The 15,807-nt window shown below is 31.9% G+C and overlaps 2 protein-coding genes and 1 non-coding gene across 3 annotated transcripts; 2 read left to right on the top strand and 1 right to left on the bottom strand.

Moving 5' to 3' along the window:
- Positions 1-1,059: 1,059 nt before the first annotated feature.
- Positions 1,060-1,131, bottom strand: TRNAK-UUU (transfer RNA lysine (anticodon UUU)). The gene has a single exon. It is a non-coding gene; the product is annotated as a tRNA-Lys (tRNA).
- Positions 1,132-8,883: 7,752 nt separating this feature from the next.
- LOC146934214 (brassinosteroid-responsive RING protein 1-like) lies at positions 8,884-9,762 on the top strand. Its single transcript, XM_085706096.1, has one exon. It carries the CDS (start codon positions 9,017-9,019, stop codon positions 9,506-9,508), a length of 492 nt encoding a protein of 163 aa, XP_085562222.1. The 5' UTR covers positions 8,884-9,016; the 3' UTR covers positions 9,509-9,762.
- Positions 9,763-11,029: 1,267 nt separating this feature from the next.
- Positions 11,030-14,543, top strand: LOC146934213 (uncharacterized). Its single transcript, XM_085706095.1, has 5 exons — positions 11,030-11,401; positions 11,512-12,948; positions 13,036-13,082; positions 13,169-14,054; positions 14,137-14,543. Exons 2-5 carry the CDS (start codon positions 11,524-11,526, stop codon positions 14,233-14,235), a joined length of 2,457 nt encoding a protein of 818 aa, XP_085562221.1. The 5' UTR covers positions 11,030-11,401; positions 11,512-11,523; the 3' UTR covers positions 14,236-14,543.
- The last annotated feature ends 1,264 nt before the right edge of the window (positions 14,544-15,807 follow it).

Raw genomic sequence — 15,807 nt, 5'->3', positions numbered from 1 at the left:
AGTGACAGTGCAAAACTAATTTGCACATGTATATATGACCAACTTGTTGATTATTGTCTCGTAATCCATTTTATTTTTTTGCCTTTGTCATTTGTCTTTAGGCATAGACAATATCTGACAAGCATATTGTGGTGCACCATGGTATGCTCCAATTTTAAGTTTTAACTTTTTAACTTAATGGCAGGCAATTTCTGGTGCTTAGATTAAAGGTTTTTTGAATCAATAGCGACATATGCCCTTTAACGTAGGAATCACCAAATTGACTTAATGATACTCATCAGTAGTGAGAAGAATCAAATATGGAAGAGATAAAGTTAATAATAATGCAAGTGGCAATTAGAGGACTAAACATTGTTGTTAAGGTCCTAAAGCTAAGTCATCATGGTTGGAATTAGTTGGCCTAATGACCTGTTAATCTTATCCTGCAAATGTATGAGGTTTTGGAAGGAATTTGAACCTTTTGATCATCAACATTACATAACTAATTAATTGAAAACGTTTTGGAAAATGGAAAAAAAAAACTAATTAATTTAACCACTACAAGATATATTTAGATTGAATATATACTTAAAAAAAAGATTGAATATAATTATATTTAATTCATTTCTCCATAAAAAAAATATTGAATATTTCAAAAAAGCATGCTTTTAAAAAAACTAATTAATTGAAAACGTTTTGGAAAATGAAAAAAAACTAATTAATTTAAACACTACAAGATATATTTAGATTGAATATATGCTTAAAAAAAAGATTGAATATAATTATATTTAATCCATTTCTCCATAAAAAAATATTGAATATTTCAAAAAATCATGCTTTGAACAATTTGAACAAGAAAAGAAAATGCAACGCCGAAAATCATGCTTTTAAAAAAACTAATTAATTGAAAACGTTTTGGAAAATGAAAAAAAACTAATTAATTTAAACACTACAAGATATATTTAGATTGAATATATGCTTAAAAAAAAGATTGAATATAATTATATTTAATCCATTTCTCCATAAAAAAATATTGAATATTTCAAAAAATCATGCTTTGAACAAGAAAAGAAAATGCAACGCCGACTGTGGGGATCGAACCCACGACCACGTGGTTAAAAGCCACGCGCTCTACCACTGAGCTAAGTCGGCTTGCATGTATATGTTTCTAGTTTTCTCTTTATTTTCTCTATATCATAATTAAAAAGGTTATCATAATTAAAAAGGTGATATTCATAATAAAATATCATCATTTGTACACAAGTGAAAATTAAAATTACAAATATTTTTGGAAACTAAAGGAGCTCAAAGATTTCACTAAATGGTTTCATTCAGTTTATAATCAAATTGTTGAATGGACTTGAATTTCATTATATAAATAAATAAATAAAAAAAAAAAAACTAGTTCAAAAGATTAAAGTGAGGAAGAATGAAGAAATTGAAAGAGTTAGGGATTGAGTCATGGATGATAGATAGACAAAGAATGAGACAAAGGGAATATAAGGTTGAATGGAGCCTAGCTATATAGACATTTGTCAAAAGTGGACTAAAAAAATAATTAAGTGATTAATTAAGAAACCATAAAAGTGGACCAATAGTTGTCCTGGCCTCATTGAGACACCATGTCAGAGAAGATTAGAAATAGAGTGTGATGGTGCTTGGTGGCCTAAAGCAATGCACCTGCTTGCTTACAGAACCGCCACTCCATCCAGTTTGGCCACACTCTCTCTTTTTGTCTTGGTTCACATTTTTCTTATTAGCCCATCAACCATTGCCCACTTGCCCATACCATCTCTGGTCTTTATCATGTTCATGTGAAATGGATCAGTGATTGTTGGAATGACAAGAAACAGATTAGTTCATCAAATAATCCAAAACATGTTACCAAGGAATGTGGCCTTGTGCTTGATTTTTATGACACTGATAGTAATAAATAATTACTATGATTTTTATAGATTTAAATATATGTTCAATCTATGTAAGTATACTGAATTTTGGTTCTGGTCTTGGAATTTTTTTTCATTGAGTAAATCAAATATTTGTTTTAAGTCTAGGGTTTTGCTAATCAGTGTCTTAAGGATAATGGTTAAGGATGTCAAAAATAGAAAATTTTCATTAAAAACAACGGATTTTTTACTTTTATAAAGTTAAACATTACACTTTTCACCAATTTTCAATGCATAATTTCTATAGTAATCTTCTTAACTAGTGTCTTTAGGACACTGGTCAACATTTCCCTTAAGTTTATGGTGTTAATGCGGGTTGGGTAGCTCTAAGTGAAATATATTTAGGGTCATGTTAACCAGTGCCCCGGGAGCACTAGTTAAGAAAAACCATAAAGAGAAAGTTTTAAATTAAAAGACACTTTATTAACTTTTAAGGGATTGACAACACAATTTTCAATGTAATACATACTATATTTGCTTCTTAACTAGTGCCCTGGACACTGGTTAACATTACCCATATATTTATCAACTTGTTTGGTATGTAAATCTGATACCATTTGACTCCAGGGACCAAAATTGATAACAAATGATTTTATAGGGACTACAATTACTATTAATGATCTTCATAAAAAAAAAAAAAAACTACTGTTAATAGTATTATGTAGGAATTAAATTTAAAACCTCACAATTTTATAGAAACCATCCCTCAAAAAAAAAATTTATAGAAACCAAAACCGCATTTGATCCATATTTTTAAAATGGGTGGCATTTAACATGGACCAATGTAAAACTTGCCCATGATGGACCACTTGTGATTATTGGCTAGATTATGCAAATCTATCAAATCTTATTATACACCTTCCACACCATATGACATCTGCTTCTTCTTCCTTCTTCCTAGTCCTCCTTGCCCACACCACCACCACCAACCCACTCTCACAAAAACATTTGCAACAACTTTCGCTCAGGTTCTCTTTTGTTAACTCTCTTCACCGAAACTCTCTCTTTGATCTCTATCTCGAACAACCCGTATTCCGACGAACTTCCGGCGGCATTTGGAAACTAGAAGAATCTCACTGCACTTTCCTTTGAGATAAACAAGTTACCGGTTACATCCCTTAAGGAAACTGGAGAGCTATGGAAGCTTGAAATTTTACCACTATGATTTACCCAAAGACCAAACTTACCTTCCTTATAACCCTTAAGTAAAATTGAAGAATTCAAACCTTATCTCTTACCTTAGTATGAGCGAACAACTCCCAATTGAATTTAATGAATTATTTTAAGTTATTTTTTTTAATGGATGATATTATTATAAGTGTTTGATGAAAATATGAAATATTTTCTAACTTAAATTTGAAACAACATCCATTAAATCTTGGAACTTTAATTTGTGTTTACATTGGAAGCCATTGTGAGAGTGGGTTGGTGGTCGTGGTGTGGAGCAGGGAGGGAGAGAGGGAAGAAGAAAGAGAATTCATATGGTGTGGAAGGTGTATGATGAGATTTAATAGACCACTAAAATCTAACCAATAATCATAAGTGGTCCATCATGGGCAAGTTTTACATTGGTCCATGTTAAATGCCACCTTTAAAATGTCCTCCTTCACTTTTTCTTCTTTTTCCTCTTTTAAACTTTCTCTCCTATTCTCCGTTGAGTCAAAGTACCGAATAAATGAGTCTACGATGAATAGAGTGAAACTAGATTGAAATTGTTGTTCATTTCATATGAAAACGAAACTTGAGTTATGGACCCCCCTACTAGCTAGTATTCAATGTCCACTGGATTGGTTAAGCCGACATCCTTCAATAACTCATCTTTGTTTGGAAGAAAAAGTTACTTTTCTTTTTTGAGGGGAAACAATAAAAAGTTACTTACTAATGATAATTGTAAATTTATTTGGCGAAAACTTTTTTTTTTTTAAGGAATTTGGCGAAAACTTTTGAATAACCTTCTCTAATAACCTTTTTTTCATTGAGTTAACCGTTTGCCAACTAAATTTAAAGTCATCATTTGAACCCAAAAATTGTCTTATATACTTTCATGTGCTCTGCTAATCTGCTTTGCTTCCAGGCTCCTACTAAATCAAAATTTTTAAATAAATACTCACAAATTTGATGTGAATATTACATAAAAAAAGTTAGAGTATCATCACTTTTGCAATGCGGTGAATTCAAATAAAAAAAAAAAGTACATTGTAAGTTCACGAGGATTGGTTTTGCCATCCAAAAAGGTTTAGCAGCGCATCTTGTTGTCCGCTTGCCTTCTATTCAAGTGTAAATAATATATATATATATATATATATATATATATATATATATATATATATAGGGTTTTGCTAGAAGCCACCTATGAAGGTGTCTTTTAGCAAGTCACACCTCAATGTGTAATTTCCACTTTTTAGTTATAACTTTGCTAAAAGACACCTTCATAAAAATTAATTGGTGTCTTTTAACAAATGTTCATAGAATAACTTGCAAAAAGACACCTTCATAAAAGGTGTCTTCTAGCAAAACCCATATATATATATATATATATATATATATATATATATATATATATATATATATATAAACCATATTGTAAGTTTTTTCAATTGTCATTTGTCAATTTATCGTGAAATGTTTTTCGCTTGATTAATCATTGCTCTGAAAAGAAATATGATGAAATTTATTAATTCATTGGTAGAAAAGAGAGTTTTGCATGAGTGGGAGTATCTTATTCATACTTGTTAGATAAATAAAACTTTATTCGGATAATAAATGTAGAAGAAAATTATCCAATTTGAATAAAATCTTCAATCATACTTTTACAGTACATTTTTTTTTTTTTGACAAATTTTTAATATCTAAAACTGACGGTGTAAAATAAACGATAAAGTTGTCATATTATACAGACATGTTTTTTTCTTTCTATATGGACCATAAAAAGAGACATTATTTTTTTACAATATAAGCAGAGACATTATTCTTTCTATTTTACTACTACTTTTTATGTCCCGTCATATGAATAGTGAAAAGAGAGAAGGATATTTTTGTTTGAAAACTTGATATATGAAAATGAAATGAAGCTAACCTGCGTACCAATCAAGATGGGACATGATTCCGTGAATGGCGATGTGTTTATTTATTTTTATTGTTTTGGTTAAGATGGAGATGTGTTACTATGCAGTAGTATGCACCAAGGAGAATTTCTATTTACCAAAAAATACCAAGGAGAAATTCTTCTCTATTTCTACATCGTTTAAACATATCTGTTTACTATTATAAACAAAAATTTCATTCTACAAAAATAATTGACGACTATGGTCTAAAATATATATTAAATACATAAATTATTTAATGATTATGAAAAGTTAATTTTGTTTATAAGAGTGATCGGAAGGATAATGTTTTTGGATTAAAACTTAAATTTCTCCATTTTATTTGTGTTGGTTTATGGTGATATTTGTCATTTCATCTATGTATAAAAATTATTTTAATTCTGTTGCATCTGTTAGTGTTGAATTTAATCATTTGATAAAAAATAATTTAACTACAGTTAATCTTGTTTTTTAAAATGTTTGGTCCAATAAGTCCCTCTTATTTTGATTTCTTGAATATGAATTTATTTACTAAAAAGATTCAAATTCACTAATTTTGGCCAAATTAACTTATGTTTAATTGTTTTTATTCTTACATTTTTCTTTAACTTCTCATCCATAAAATGACTCATTCATAAAACTAAATTCAAAAGGCATCGCATCAAACATTTTATCATAATAATTGCACTTACCCGACTATTTTAACCAAGACCCCATAATAAAACAACTTGATTTTACATTTTTAAAACTATTTCTCAATTGTCAAAAGAGTGAAATAGTTTTGTCAATTCTCATTATTTATAATTTTTTTTCTGAATTAAATAAATTTCAGATCATTTAAAATAAAAAAGGTACCATCATTCTTTTATGAATTAAATATGTTTTTAGTCCCTACTGAATTACAAGTTTTTAAGTTTAGTCTCTACAAAAAAATTATTCACTTATAGTCCTTATTTGCATTTTATATGAACTATTTTAAAGGACTAAAAGTATCCATATTTTGTAAAATGTTTTTAAAATAGAGACTATTTGTATAAACTATAATATTTTGGAAAACTAAAATTATCATTAAAATTTTATAGAGACTAAACTTAAAAACTCAATATTTTGTAGGAACTAAAAACATATTTAACCTTGTTTTATTTGATTTGTTAGCTGCTTGATGAGTGCCACGGTCTAGCTTATTTAGTGGGTTCCAATTCCAATAGCGACGGTTGGTGGTACCACACTTATCCTCATTTTCTTGGACACGAATGGGACATTTCATTTCAACACCATCACCCTCATCTCTCTGTCAACTCATTCTTGACCCAATTACTCCATGAATTAACAACAGAGAAAATAAATAAATATTCAAGATCAAGAAATTGCAAGAACAACAAATTACCAAAGAGACAATCTATGAGCCATTGCTTTCAATTGATAAACCCGTGGACATGTTTCCCTCCAACAGCAAATGCTCATGATAATAAATAACTATGGAACGCCTTGCCTAATTCAAACGGCAGTTTCATGAATCATTATAGCTTGTCACATGCTATATGTGATTGTGTCTAAATAACTCATACCTCGTGCTTTAAACGCATGCGTACGTAACAAACAATTACCAGTAATTGTAATAATCAAGCGTCTTCAAGTTTTTCTATAAAAATTTACTCATCATAATGACACGGGTTAATTATGTGGATTTTCTTTACATTGCTGAGGAAAAACAGCTTACACATAAAATTTGTTTAATTTCATGTTTGATAGTATCACTTTGGTTTTGTCGGGATCAATTGAATCATCATGACATCTGTAAATCTAATACAATACCAAGTACGTATGCATCAAGTCATAATATAAGGTAAAATCAAGCCATAATATGAGGTAAAATCTATTGAGAGATTCAACAAAACTTGTGATTCTAGAAGATTTTGAAAGATGTTTGTGCTCCAAATAAAAACTAATAGAAGAAGGACAGATGGTGTATTAGAAAGTGACGGTATAATTAGAGATCCCTTTAGTGCAAAAAAAGGAGGAAACAATGGCTTTAAAATTACATAATAACAAAACTTGAATCACAAAAAATAGAGTAAAGCCAAAAATAAATAAATTAAACAAATCAACGGTTTAGCTAATTAGCTTGACTTAAACTCGAATAAGTCAGAGTTGGCGACCCACAAATAAGACAACTTAGCAGTTAGTAAATAGAAGAAGAAAAATAATAAACATCCTTTCATTTATAGATAACTAATCAATCTAATATATTAATATTTCATTTTATACTCCTACTATGCCATTAGCCATTTTTTGATAAACTAAGTATCCGCGCGCATTATATTGGTGGCATTTAGCATACACACAACACAAATTTGTGCACATGTACAAAGTTGCTTTTTCAATTCACAAGTTTTTTGTACACCATTGGATCAATGAGGAGTGCTGATTTTATCATGGTCTAGTTGTACTATATTTTTTTTATTCTTTATCATGTTGTCTTCAACCATCATGAGTAATATTTTTTCATATACATTCATACACCACACTGATAAAATCCCAACATGACATTTACATGTTATTCATGACTTAGATTATGTTGTTGCCTCTAATAAATCAAATTTGAGGCTATCCATGAGATAACCATGCTGCTGCCTTCGATAAACAAAGTTGGATTTGTTACAGTAGCGGATTTTAGTTAATTCCAGAAAAATTATACAACTAGCTCATCAAATAACCTTGCAACTAAAGTCCCCCATTTGGGTGTACAGTTAATTCTAATCCATTTTCATAAAAATCTTTTTTTGAGGGACACCAATTTTCATTAGATCTCATATCAGTATAAAAACAGTAAGTGGATTTTAATAGTGGTGTGAGATATTTGCTGGCTTCATATGTTTTTGGAATTTCGTAAGTGGATATTTGCTGGGTGAAAGTGGAAAGTAAATTTTGTTATCTTCTAATAAAAAAGGAAAATTTTGTTATCTTTGTGTCAACAACGGAAATCATACTGAAGAATTGAATTGAGGAAGTAATTGCAAAAATCTAAACAAGGTAACGGATAATTGGAACGGATCTGAAAAATTTTGTAGCAAAAACGAATTTGTACAATTATGTGAAAACCATAACTGGATTTTATGTGAAAATGTGAAACAAGATGCTAAGTTTGAAGAGGATGAGATTTTGAAGAAGATGGTTGTTTGTTTATTTTTCTGGGTTAGTTGAAATATGAATACATTCAATTATTTTACAGAGAAGTGGCATTTAGCGTTACACAATGCACAAACTTTCCAGAACATGGTGATGTTATGAGTTGCTACATTTTTCCAGAACATGGTGAAGAAGGAAATGAGTTGTAGTCTTGTGGTAGGTGAAGAGGTTGAAGATAAATGAAAATGATATACAGTGTGAAGAGACTATAATAAGGATCCATGCTCCTTTTAATCTAATTGTTAAAAAGAAACTTTCCCTTAACTTGTGTATGATGCACAAATTTGTGCATTGTGCATTGAAAACGCCATCCATTATATTGCCTAAAACCCATAGACTGCTCCACAAATATAGACTTAAACCCCATGAAAAAACAGACTTGAATATCTACTAGTAGTCTTTACAACAAAACGTTATTACTCTCATTAGCCATTTCTAATTGAATAGGCCTCCGACCACTAAAATTTATTGATGATTTTGAATTTTATGTTAACCATTTGTTACGAGTTTAATTTTAAAGTGAGTCATTGAAGGGTGAGTCATTGAAGGGTCTTTTAATTACTCGTTTAGATCTCCTTAAAGGGCAAAGGTCATTGTTGGAATTTCCCCACCAAAACCTCTCAACTCTGATTCTCCATCTATTCTCATCTCATCTATATAAGGCAGGCCAGTGTTACAAGCTCTCTCTCTCTCTCTCTCTTCACACAAACACACACAAAAATTAACAGAGCACAAAAACCATAGTTAAATCCAAATCAATACACACACACACACAGCCTCAAATTAGCAATAGTTGTTGTCGTTGTTAGAGCACAAACCATGGGATTTCCAGTAGGTTACACAGAACTTCTCTTCCCTAAATTAGTTCTTCACCTTCTTTCCATCTTCACTTTCATACGGAAACTCATCAACACCATTTTCCGCTACATGGGTCTCCCCGATTTCATCGAACCCGACATTATATGGCCCGAGAATTCAACTCGAATACCCGAATTTGAATCAGTTTCAGCTCTTCTTATCCGTGAAATCCTTCCCGTTGTAAAATTCATGGAGCTGGTGGACCCACCCGAAAGCTGCGCTGTATGTCTTACTGAGTTCGAGGAAAACGATGAGATCAGACGGTTAGCGAATTGTAGACACATTTTCCATCGAGGTTGTTTGGACCGTTGGATGGGATATGATCAGAGAACGTGTCCTTTGTGTAGAACACCTTTTATACCTGATGAGTTACAAAGTGCTTTCAATGAGAGATTATGGGCTGCTTCTGGGATCCCTGAATTTCATTCTGCTGAGGATGCTCTTTCTTTGTAACCATGTTTGGTTGGATTTTCTTCTTTTTATGTTTTTCTTTCTCTCTTTCTTTTATTTTTTGTGTATTTGTACATAGAAAAAGAAAGAAACTCATGAAAAAAAAAATCAGATTTTAGCTGTATATCGATTTTATTTTTTAAATAGATAGATGAGTTTTGTAGATTCTGGATCTGGGTCTTCTTTTTTAGAGTTTTAATTATTTTTCTTTGATATAAATAGAAAATTTGGATTACCTCATATGAGGTCTTTCACGATTACTTACCACTTTTAGGATTTACAAAATTACAATTACTATGTTTCATTTTTACCTAAACTAGGATATTGTCTCATTTTTACCTATACTAGGATATTTTTTTGTCTTCTAGTGAGTGTTGTAAGAGTACACACAAGTTAGAAAAGCAAAAATAAAATTTTTATCCTGGAATTTGTATTATTTAACTTTTAAAGAACAACCAATACATAAAATTCTAGAACAAAATCTTTATTTTTGATTCTTTAAGGTGTGATCGGATGATATCATTTTCTAATTTTTTTACGGACCATATGAATACCATGATGAATAACGTAATTTTTTACAATACTAAATCAGTCAGTTGTGCAAGAAAGTTTGTGAAGGACAGACACATGGGGCTCGTTGTTTGATTTGAACAGATAATAATGATGACTGATTATAGTAGTACTCTTACAGTATTTCTCTCAAAATAATTGATGGGTCATGTTAACTTGTGTCCTTAGGGCACATGTTAAACAACCTAAATAGAGCAATTTTGCATTGAAAAACACAATATAACAACTTTTAAGAAGTTGAATGCACGTCTTTTGATATGTGTATTTCTATAATGAGTATCTTAACATGTGTCTTAAGGGCACAAGTTAACATTTGTCTTTTTTTAAATTCCATCATCGAATTAATAGTATCATTCACAAACATCTTCCACTATATATTAATAGTTAATTCTCTCTCTCTTCTACATGTGAAGTTATCATCTAAGTTATTTTGAGACGGTTGGACCAATACATTATTGTCGATCTGCAAGCAAGCAATCGTTTATTGCCTGAGTGGTGTAGATTGAGAGAGTATTAATTAGGGCATTAGGCTTTAGAGTAAAGGGATTGAGTGACGCAGGGTGGGGTGGAGGGTATAACTCACCTCAGAGAAGAGATATATTGGACAAATTAAGAGTCGTAAATTAAATAGACGGGTCAATGAAATGAGTACACATTGTTTGGTTTTTCTTTCAACGTTTCCGCGCGGAGGTAACGTTAACGTAGGAGAATGGGTAAACAAAATGGTAGGCTCCATTGATAGGGAATCAGATTCAGATTAAGAGTAACGTTGCTGCAATGCATTTTGCAACTGCTTCATCCTTTACCAATTTTACCCTCATTATGATTACAGTTATGACCCTTCCTCTTTCCTCACATTTGATCGAAAATATTTGTAGAATGGACTGAGAATCTTGTTGGAATATTTTATTATTTATTATATTCCAATATCATTATGTGGGCAAATATCGTAATAATAATTAGAGCAAATTGCACTCACCTCCCCTGAGGTTTTAATAAAAGACACTCACATCCCCTCTAGTTTTGAAAAAACATTCACCTCCCTTTTTTTAACACCGTTAACCTGACTGACGTTTCCTTGCTACTCTCAAACATCCAAATTTAAACCCTAATTTGTATTTTCTTCCAAAAGTCAAGAATATGAAACGATGCTATCAAAATTCATTTCACTCTGACGTATCATCACCAGCTTTCCACCAAAACACACCTTGCCTCTCGCCCTTGTCTCTTGCTTCTTGTTTCTACTTTAACTCATAAACAACAATTAGGGTTTTATCTTTTCTCATTAACATACAAAACCAGCCATCATAGACATCATCTCGCACGGTATTTTTCCATCTTTTGTCATCTGGTTTGTTCAATATTTCATTCTTATCAACTTTTAATCACTTTTGGCCCAAAATTCTCACATATTTTGTTGTTTGGTTATGTTTAAGGTGGGTTAGTAGATGGAGAATAACAGGCATGATGAACCAGAACCAGGATGTGTGCATTTGCTTCTACATTATGCAGGGGATGCAACTTTGCCACTACGAAATGTTGATCCTGACCGTTACTCGTATCTTGATTTGATCGACGATATTTCTAGATTGTTGGATGTTCCCACTGGATGCAACGATGACAGAGGTTTGCCTTTCTCCATTTCTTTCTGCCATCCAGGTAGCCATATAAGAATCCCAATTAATACGGATTCTCATATTCTTGATATGTTCAAATTAAACAGTAACTGCATTTACATTCATTTGTATGTTATGTTGAGGAATTTTAATGATAATCAAGTTGATAGAGCTGAACCTGAAATAGTAACTAGTGAGTCTGATGATGAATGGCAAATGACCGCCGAACCTCAACAAAATGAAGGAGGCGAAACTGATTCTGTCTCTAGCTATATAGATGAAGAAGAAATGAAAAATGAGAATAGTGATGACGGGCTAAGTGATTATGAAGAAAAATATGATGTTATTGCTTATGAAAACTCTGATGAAGATAAAGTGCCTATTTATGTTGATAGAGGTATGAAAGGGAAATTATTTGACCATGAATCTGATGGAAAAGTGAAATTAGAACAAGGTTTATTGTTTGGCGATGTGGATGAGTTTAGAGCTGCCCTTAGAGATTTTGTTATACAAGAGGGATTTGAGATCAAAAGAATTAAAAATGAAAAGGCTCGAGTAACTGCTAAATGTGCTTCAGATGGTTGTTCTTGGCGGATTCATGCCTCTCCTACACCTGATGGGAAAACATACAAGATTAAGACATATAACCATGTGCATTCTTGTATAAGATTACCAAAGAACTCAAATGCCACATCTACTTGGATTGCAACAAAGCTAGAGAGTAAACTGAAAGCTGAGCCAAATATGAGCTATGCGAGCATGAGTCAAGAGTTGTTGGATAGGTATGGCATAGAACCAACTAATGTAACTAAGCTTTATCGTGCAAGAAACAAGGTCAAACAAGATAATAAAGGTATTCATGCACTTTCTTATAATGACCTGCCAGCTTGGGCTTTTTCTGCTTTCGAAACAAACCCAGGATCTATCATAAAGCTAGAGTTGGAACCCAGACTCAACAAAAATCCAGAGTTTAAGAGGTTTTTTGTCTGCCTAAATGCAATGAAAAATGGATTTGTTAGGGGTTGTAGGCCTTGGTTTGGGATTGATGGATGTCACCTAAAAGGACCATATGGTGGAGTATTACTCTCAGCTGTAGCTATTGATGGAAACAAAGGCATGTTTCCAATTGCATTTGCGGTAGTTGAAATTGAGTGCAAGGACTCGTGGATGTTTTTTTTATCCTTGTTACGCGATTCATTGAGTTCTGTTTCTGAATGGAAAGATAGACAAGTGACAATCATGTCAGATATGCAAAAGGTTGGTGAAAATTAATTTGTTAATTTCAATTTAATTTATAGTTTTATATCATACTTGGTTGCCTACTTATAAATACTTGTGTAACAGGGGTTGCATAATGCAGTTTCAGAAATATTTCCTTATGGCAAACATAGGTAACTAACTATTTTACTTTATATGTTTTCTTGAACATATTTTTTGTCCATTCTATTAATTGTTTGTTTATGTCTCTTATCTATAGGTTTTGTTGTAATCATTTGCTAAGCAATTTCAAATTAAAATTTAGAACGTTGCTTCTAAGTACACATTTTTGGAATGTTGCAATGGCATACAATGAGTTTATGTTTGATAAATCCATGGAAAAACTTAGAAAGGTGAGCAACGAGGCTGCAAATTGGTTGTTAGATAGTGAAAGACCCAAAAGTATGTGGGCTAGACATACTATAGACCCTGAGTGCAAATCTGATCACGTAACAAATAATGTATCGGAGTCCTTTAACAACTGGTTGGGAAATGATAGAAAGAAGACAATTTTGTCGATGGTTGAGTCTATTACTTGTAGGTTGATGGCTAGATTTCAAAAGAGATATGAAGAAGGGTGTGGGTTTGAAAATGTTATCACACCTAAAGTCAGAAAAGTATTAGACACTTCAATGCAAGATGGAAGAATGTGTAAAGTCACATATGCTGGTGATGATGAGTTTAGAGTAAAAGATGGGTTTACCACCTTTGTGGTGAACTTGAGGGCTAGAGTATGTGATTGTGGTTATTGGAGGCTAACTGGTTTACCATGCAAGCATGCATGTTCATGCATTGCATATAAGAGAGCTAATGTGGAGATGTTCTGTGATGATTCTTATTCTACCACAACTTACAGTTTGTGTTACTCAGAGATTATACATCCCATGCCTGAATTAGATTCCAACAATAGAGGCTCTTATGGGAAAATTGATCCTCCGGCAATGAAGAGGCTTCCTGGAAGGCCGAAAACTAATAGGAAGAGAGGTATTACTGAAGGTCCAACAGCTTCACATGATGCAAGAAGATCAAGCACGGTTAGATGCGGGAACTGCCGTGAATTTGGGCATAATAAGTTGGGATGTCAAAGAGATAAAACTAAAAAACAGGTATTATTTCTATTTGTAATTAACCTTAATTATTGATTAGCTTTATATTGGACTAATATTGACATCTATGTTGTATTTATAGAAAAAGTTGCAGGTCAGACGTGGTACTACCAGCCAAGTTACTAATGAAATACAAGAAACTCCAAGTCAAGTGCAACTGAGTAGCCAAGTTACTCAATGAAAGGAGATAAACATTTGCTTTCTGCAACAATAAGAAGGAACCTAATTTTTAGAACTGTCTATTTGAAGAATATTAGTATTTTGGATATTGTGATTGTTTTTTCACATTAATTGTTGGGAGAACCAATGGTAAATTTGATATTGTTGCTGGTTTTGGATTTGGGAATCAATTGTCATCATATAGATTTTGGATATGTTTGAATTTTATCAATGGTTTTAGTTCCAAATATGGACTACAATTTTTTTGTTGTGCAGATAGAACACTGTCTTTGCTATGATATAACTGTTATATTATTGCTTCTTCAATTTTATGAGTGCAAACCAAATCTGTTTCAAACTTTAGACCAAATTTGCTTCCATAACTGTAACCATGTGCAAAACAAATTGAAAAGGCATGCTATATAACAGGCAGAATCTTATTTTGGCTTGTTCAGTTTTAATTGAAATTTAAGGACCCTTGCAAGAAATAGTAAGGAGAAATACTCGAGAAAATATATTTTTCTTGGTCAAAAGAAAAGGTTTACACAAATGATGACACTTGAAAGTTGAAACCATAAGAATCTTATGTCATGAGTCACGATAACAAACCAAATGGAAATTTCTTTCAAATAGCCAATTATTTAGTCAAGGTAACACACAAAATTATTCCATGAATATCTATCAATTTGCCAATTTTTCAGCCAATAACAAGTAATGCCAAGAGTAACAAGCAAAATGGATAACAGACAAAATGGATGTTCCTATTAGTTGCCAATATTTTAGTGAGGACAACAAACAATTATCAATCGTATGTATCCTAATTCAAGCTCCTTTTATACATTGTAGAAACAACTACCATGTCTTCATAATATCTTATTATTTCCCCCACAATTACCAATTTAAAGTTCCATGGATTAAAAAAAAGCTTCAGTTCCATTGCTTGATGATACTCGATAAAAAACAAATAAATTTCACTCAGACAAATCAACAAACACCTTATGCTCCAAATTCATATGCACAGAGTTGAATTTCATAGTGTGAAAAAAAAAACTTGAATAATAAAATGCAGAAAATAAAAACGAGGAAGAAAGTTGAAGAGATGAAGAAATAATGAAAATTGGAGAAAACATGTAAACGCCGAAGAGGATTGTAGCGATGAAGAAATAGATGAAGAAATAGTGAAAATTGGAGGAAACTTATAAACACAACGTCTTTTGAACCACTGTGCTTGTGCAGGACCGTGTGAATGAAGATGAAGGCAGAGATTTATGGTGTGCACCGTTAAAAGTAACACTGTTAGTGTCCAAGGGGGAAAGTGCCACAATCATGATATAATTAAGGGAGGTTAATGTTTTTTCTAAACTAGAGGGGAGGTGAATGTCTTTTAATAAAACCTCAGGGGAGGTGAGTGCAATTTGCTCTAATAATTATATTAGTTATTTATCAATTGTGAGCCTTAATTGATTAGTGATCAAATTAAGTAATAAAGCTATTAGATTTCTAATTGGATAATTAATTAAAGGGTAGTGTTAACTTGTGCTCTTAGGGCATATGTTAAGAAACCTAAAAGAAGAAATATTTTCTAAAATTTTGT

The sequence above is a fragment of the Medicago sativa genome, chromosome 4 (assembly GCF_051527215.1).
Source record: "Medicago sativa cultivar Bolivia chromosome 4, Bolivia_mono, whole genome shotgun sequence".
In the NCBI taxonomy this organism is placed as follows: domain Eukaryota; kingdom Viridiplantae; phylum Streptophyta; class Magnoliopsida; order Fabales; family Fabaceae; genus Medicago; species Medicago sativa.
This window is presented reverse-complemented; position numbering and strand designations above follow the sequence as displayed.

Bases quoted from the DNA above. Each gene is read 5' to 3' on its own strand.
- LOC146934214 (XM_085706096.1), top strand. From the start codon at position 9,017: ATGGGATTTCCAGTAGGTTACACAGAACTTCTCTTCCCTAAATTAGTT.
- LOC146934213 (XM_085706095.1), top strand. From the start codon at position 11,524: ATGGAGAATAACAGGCATGATGAACCAGAACCAGGATGTGTGCATTTG. The intron at 12,949-13,035 runs GTTGGTGAAAAT...CTTGTGTAACAG, and splicing joins TCATGTCAGATATGCAAAAG to GGGTTGCATAATGCAGTTTC. The intron at 13,083-13,168 runs GTAACTAACTAT...TCTTATCTATAG, and splicing joins TTTCCTTATGGCAAACATAG to GTTTTGTTGTAATCATTTGC.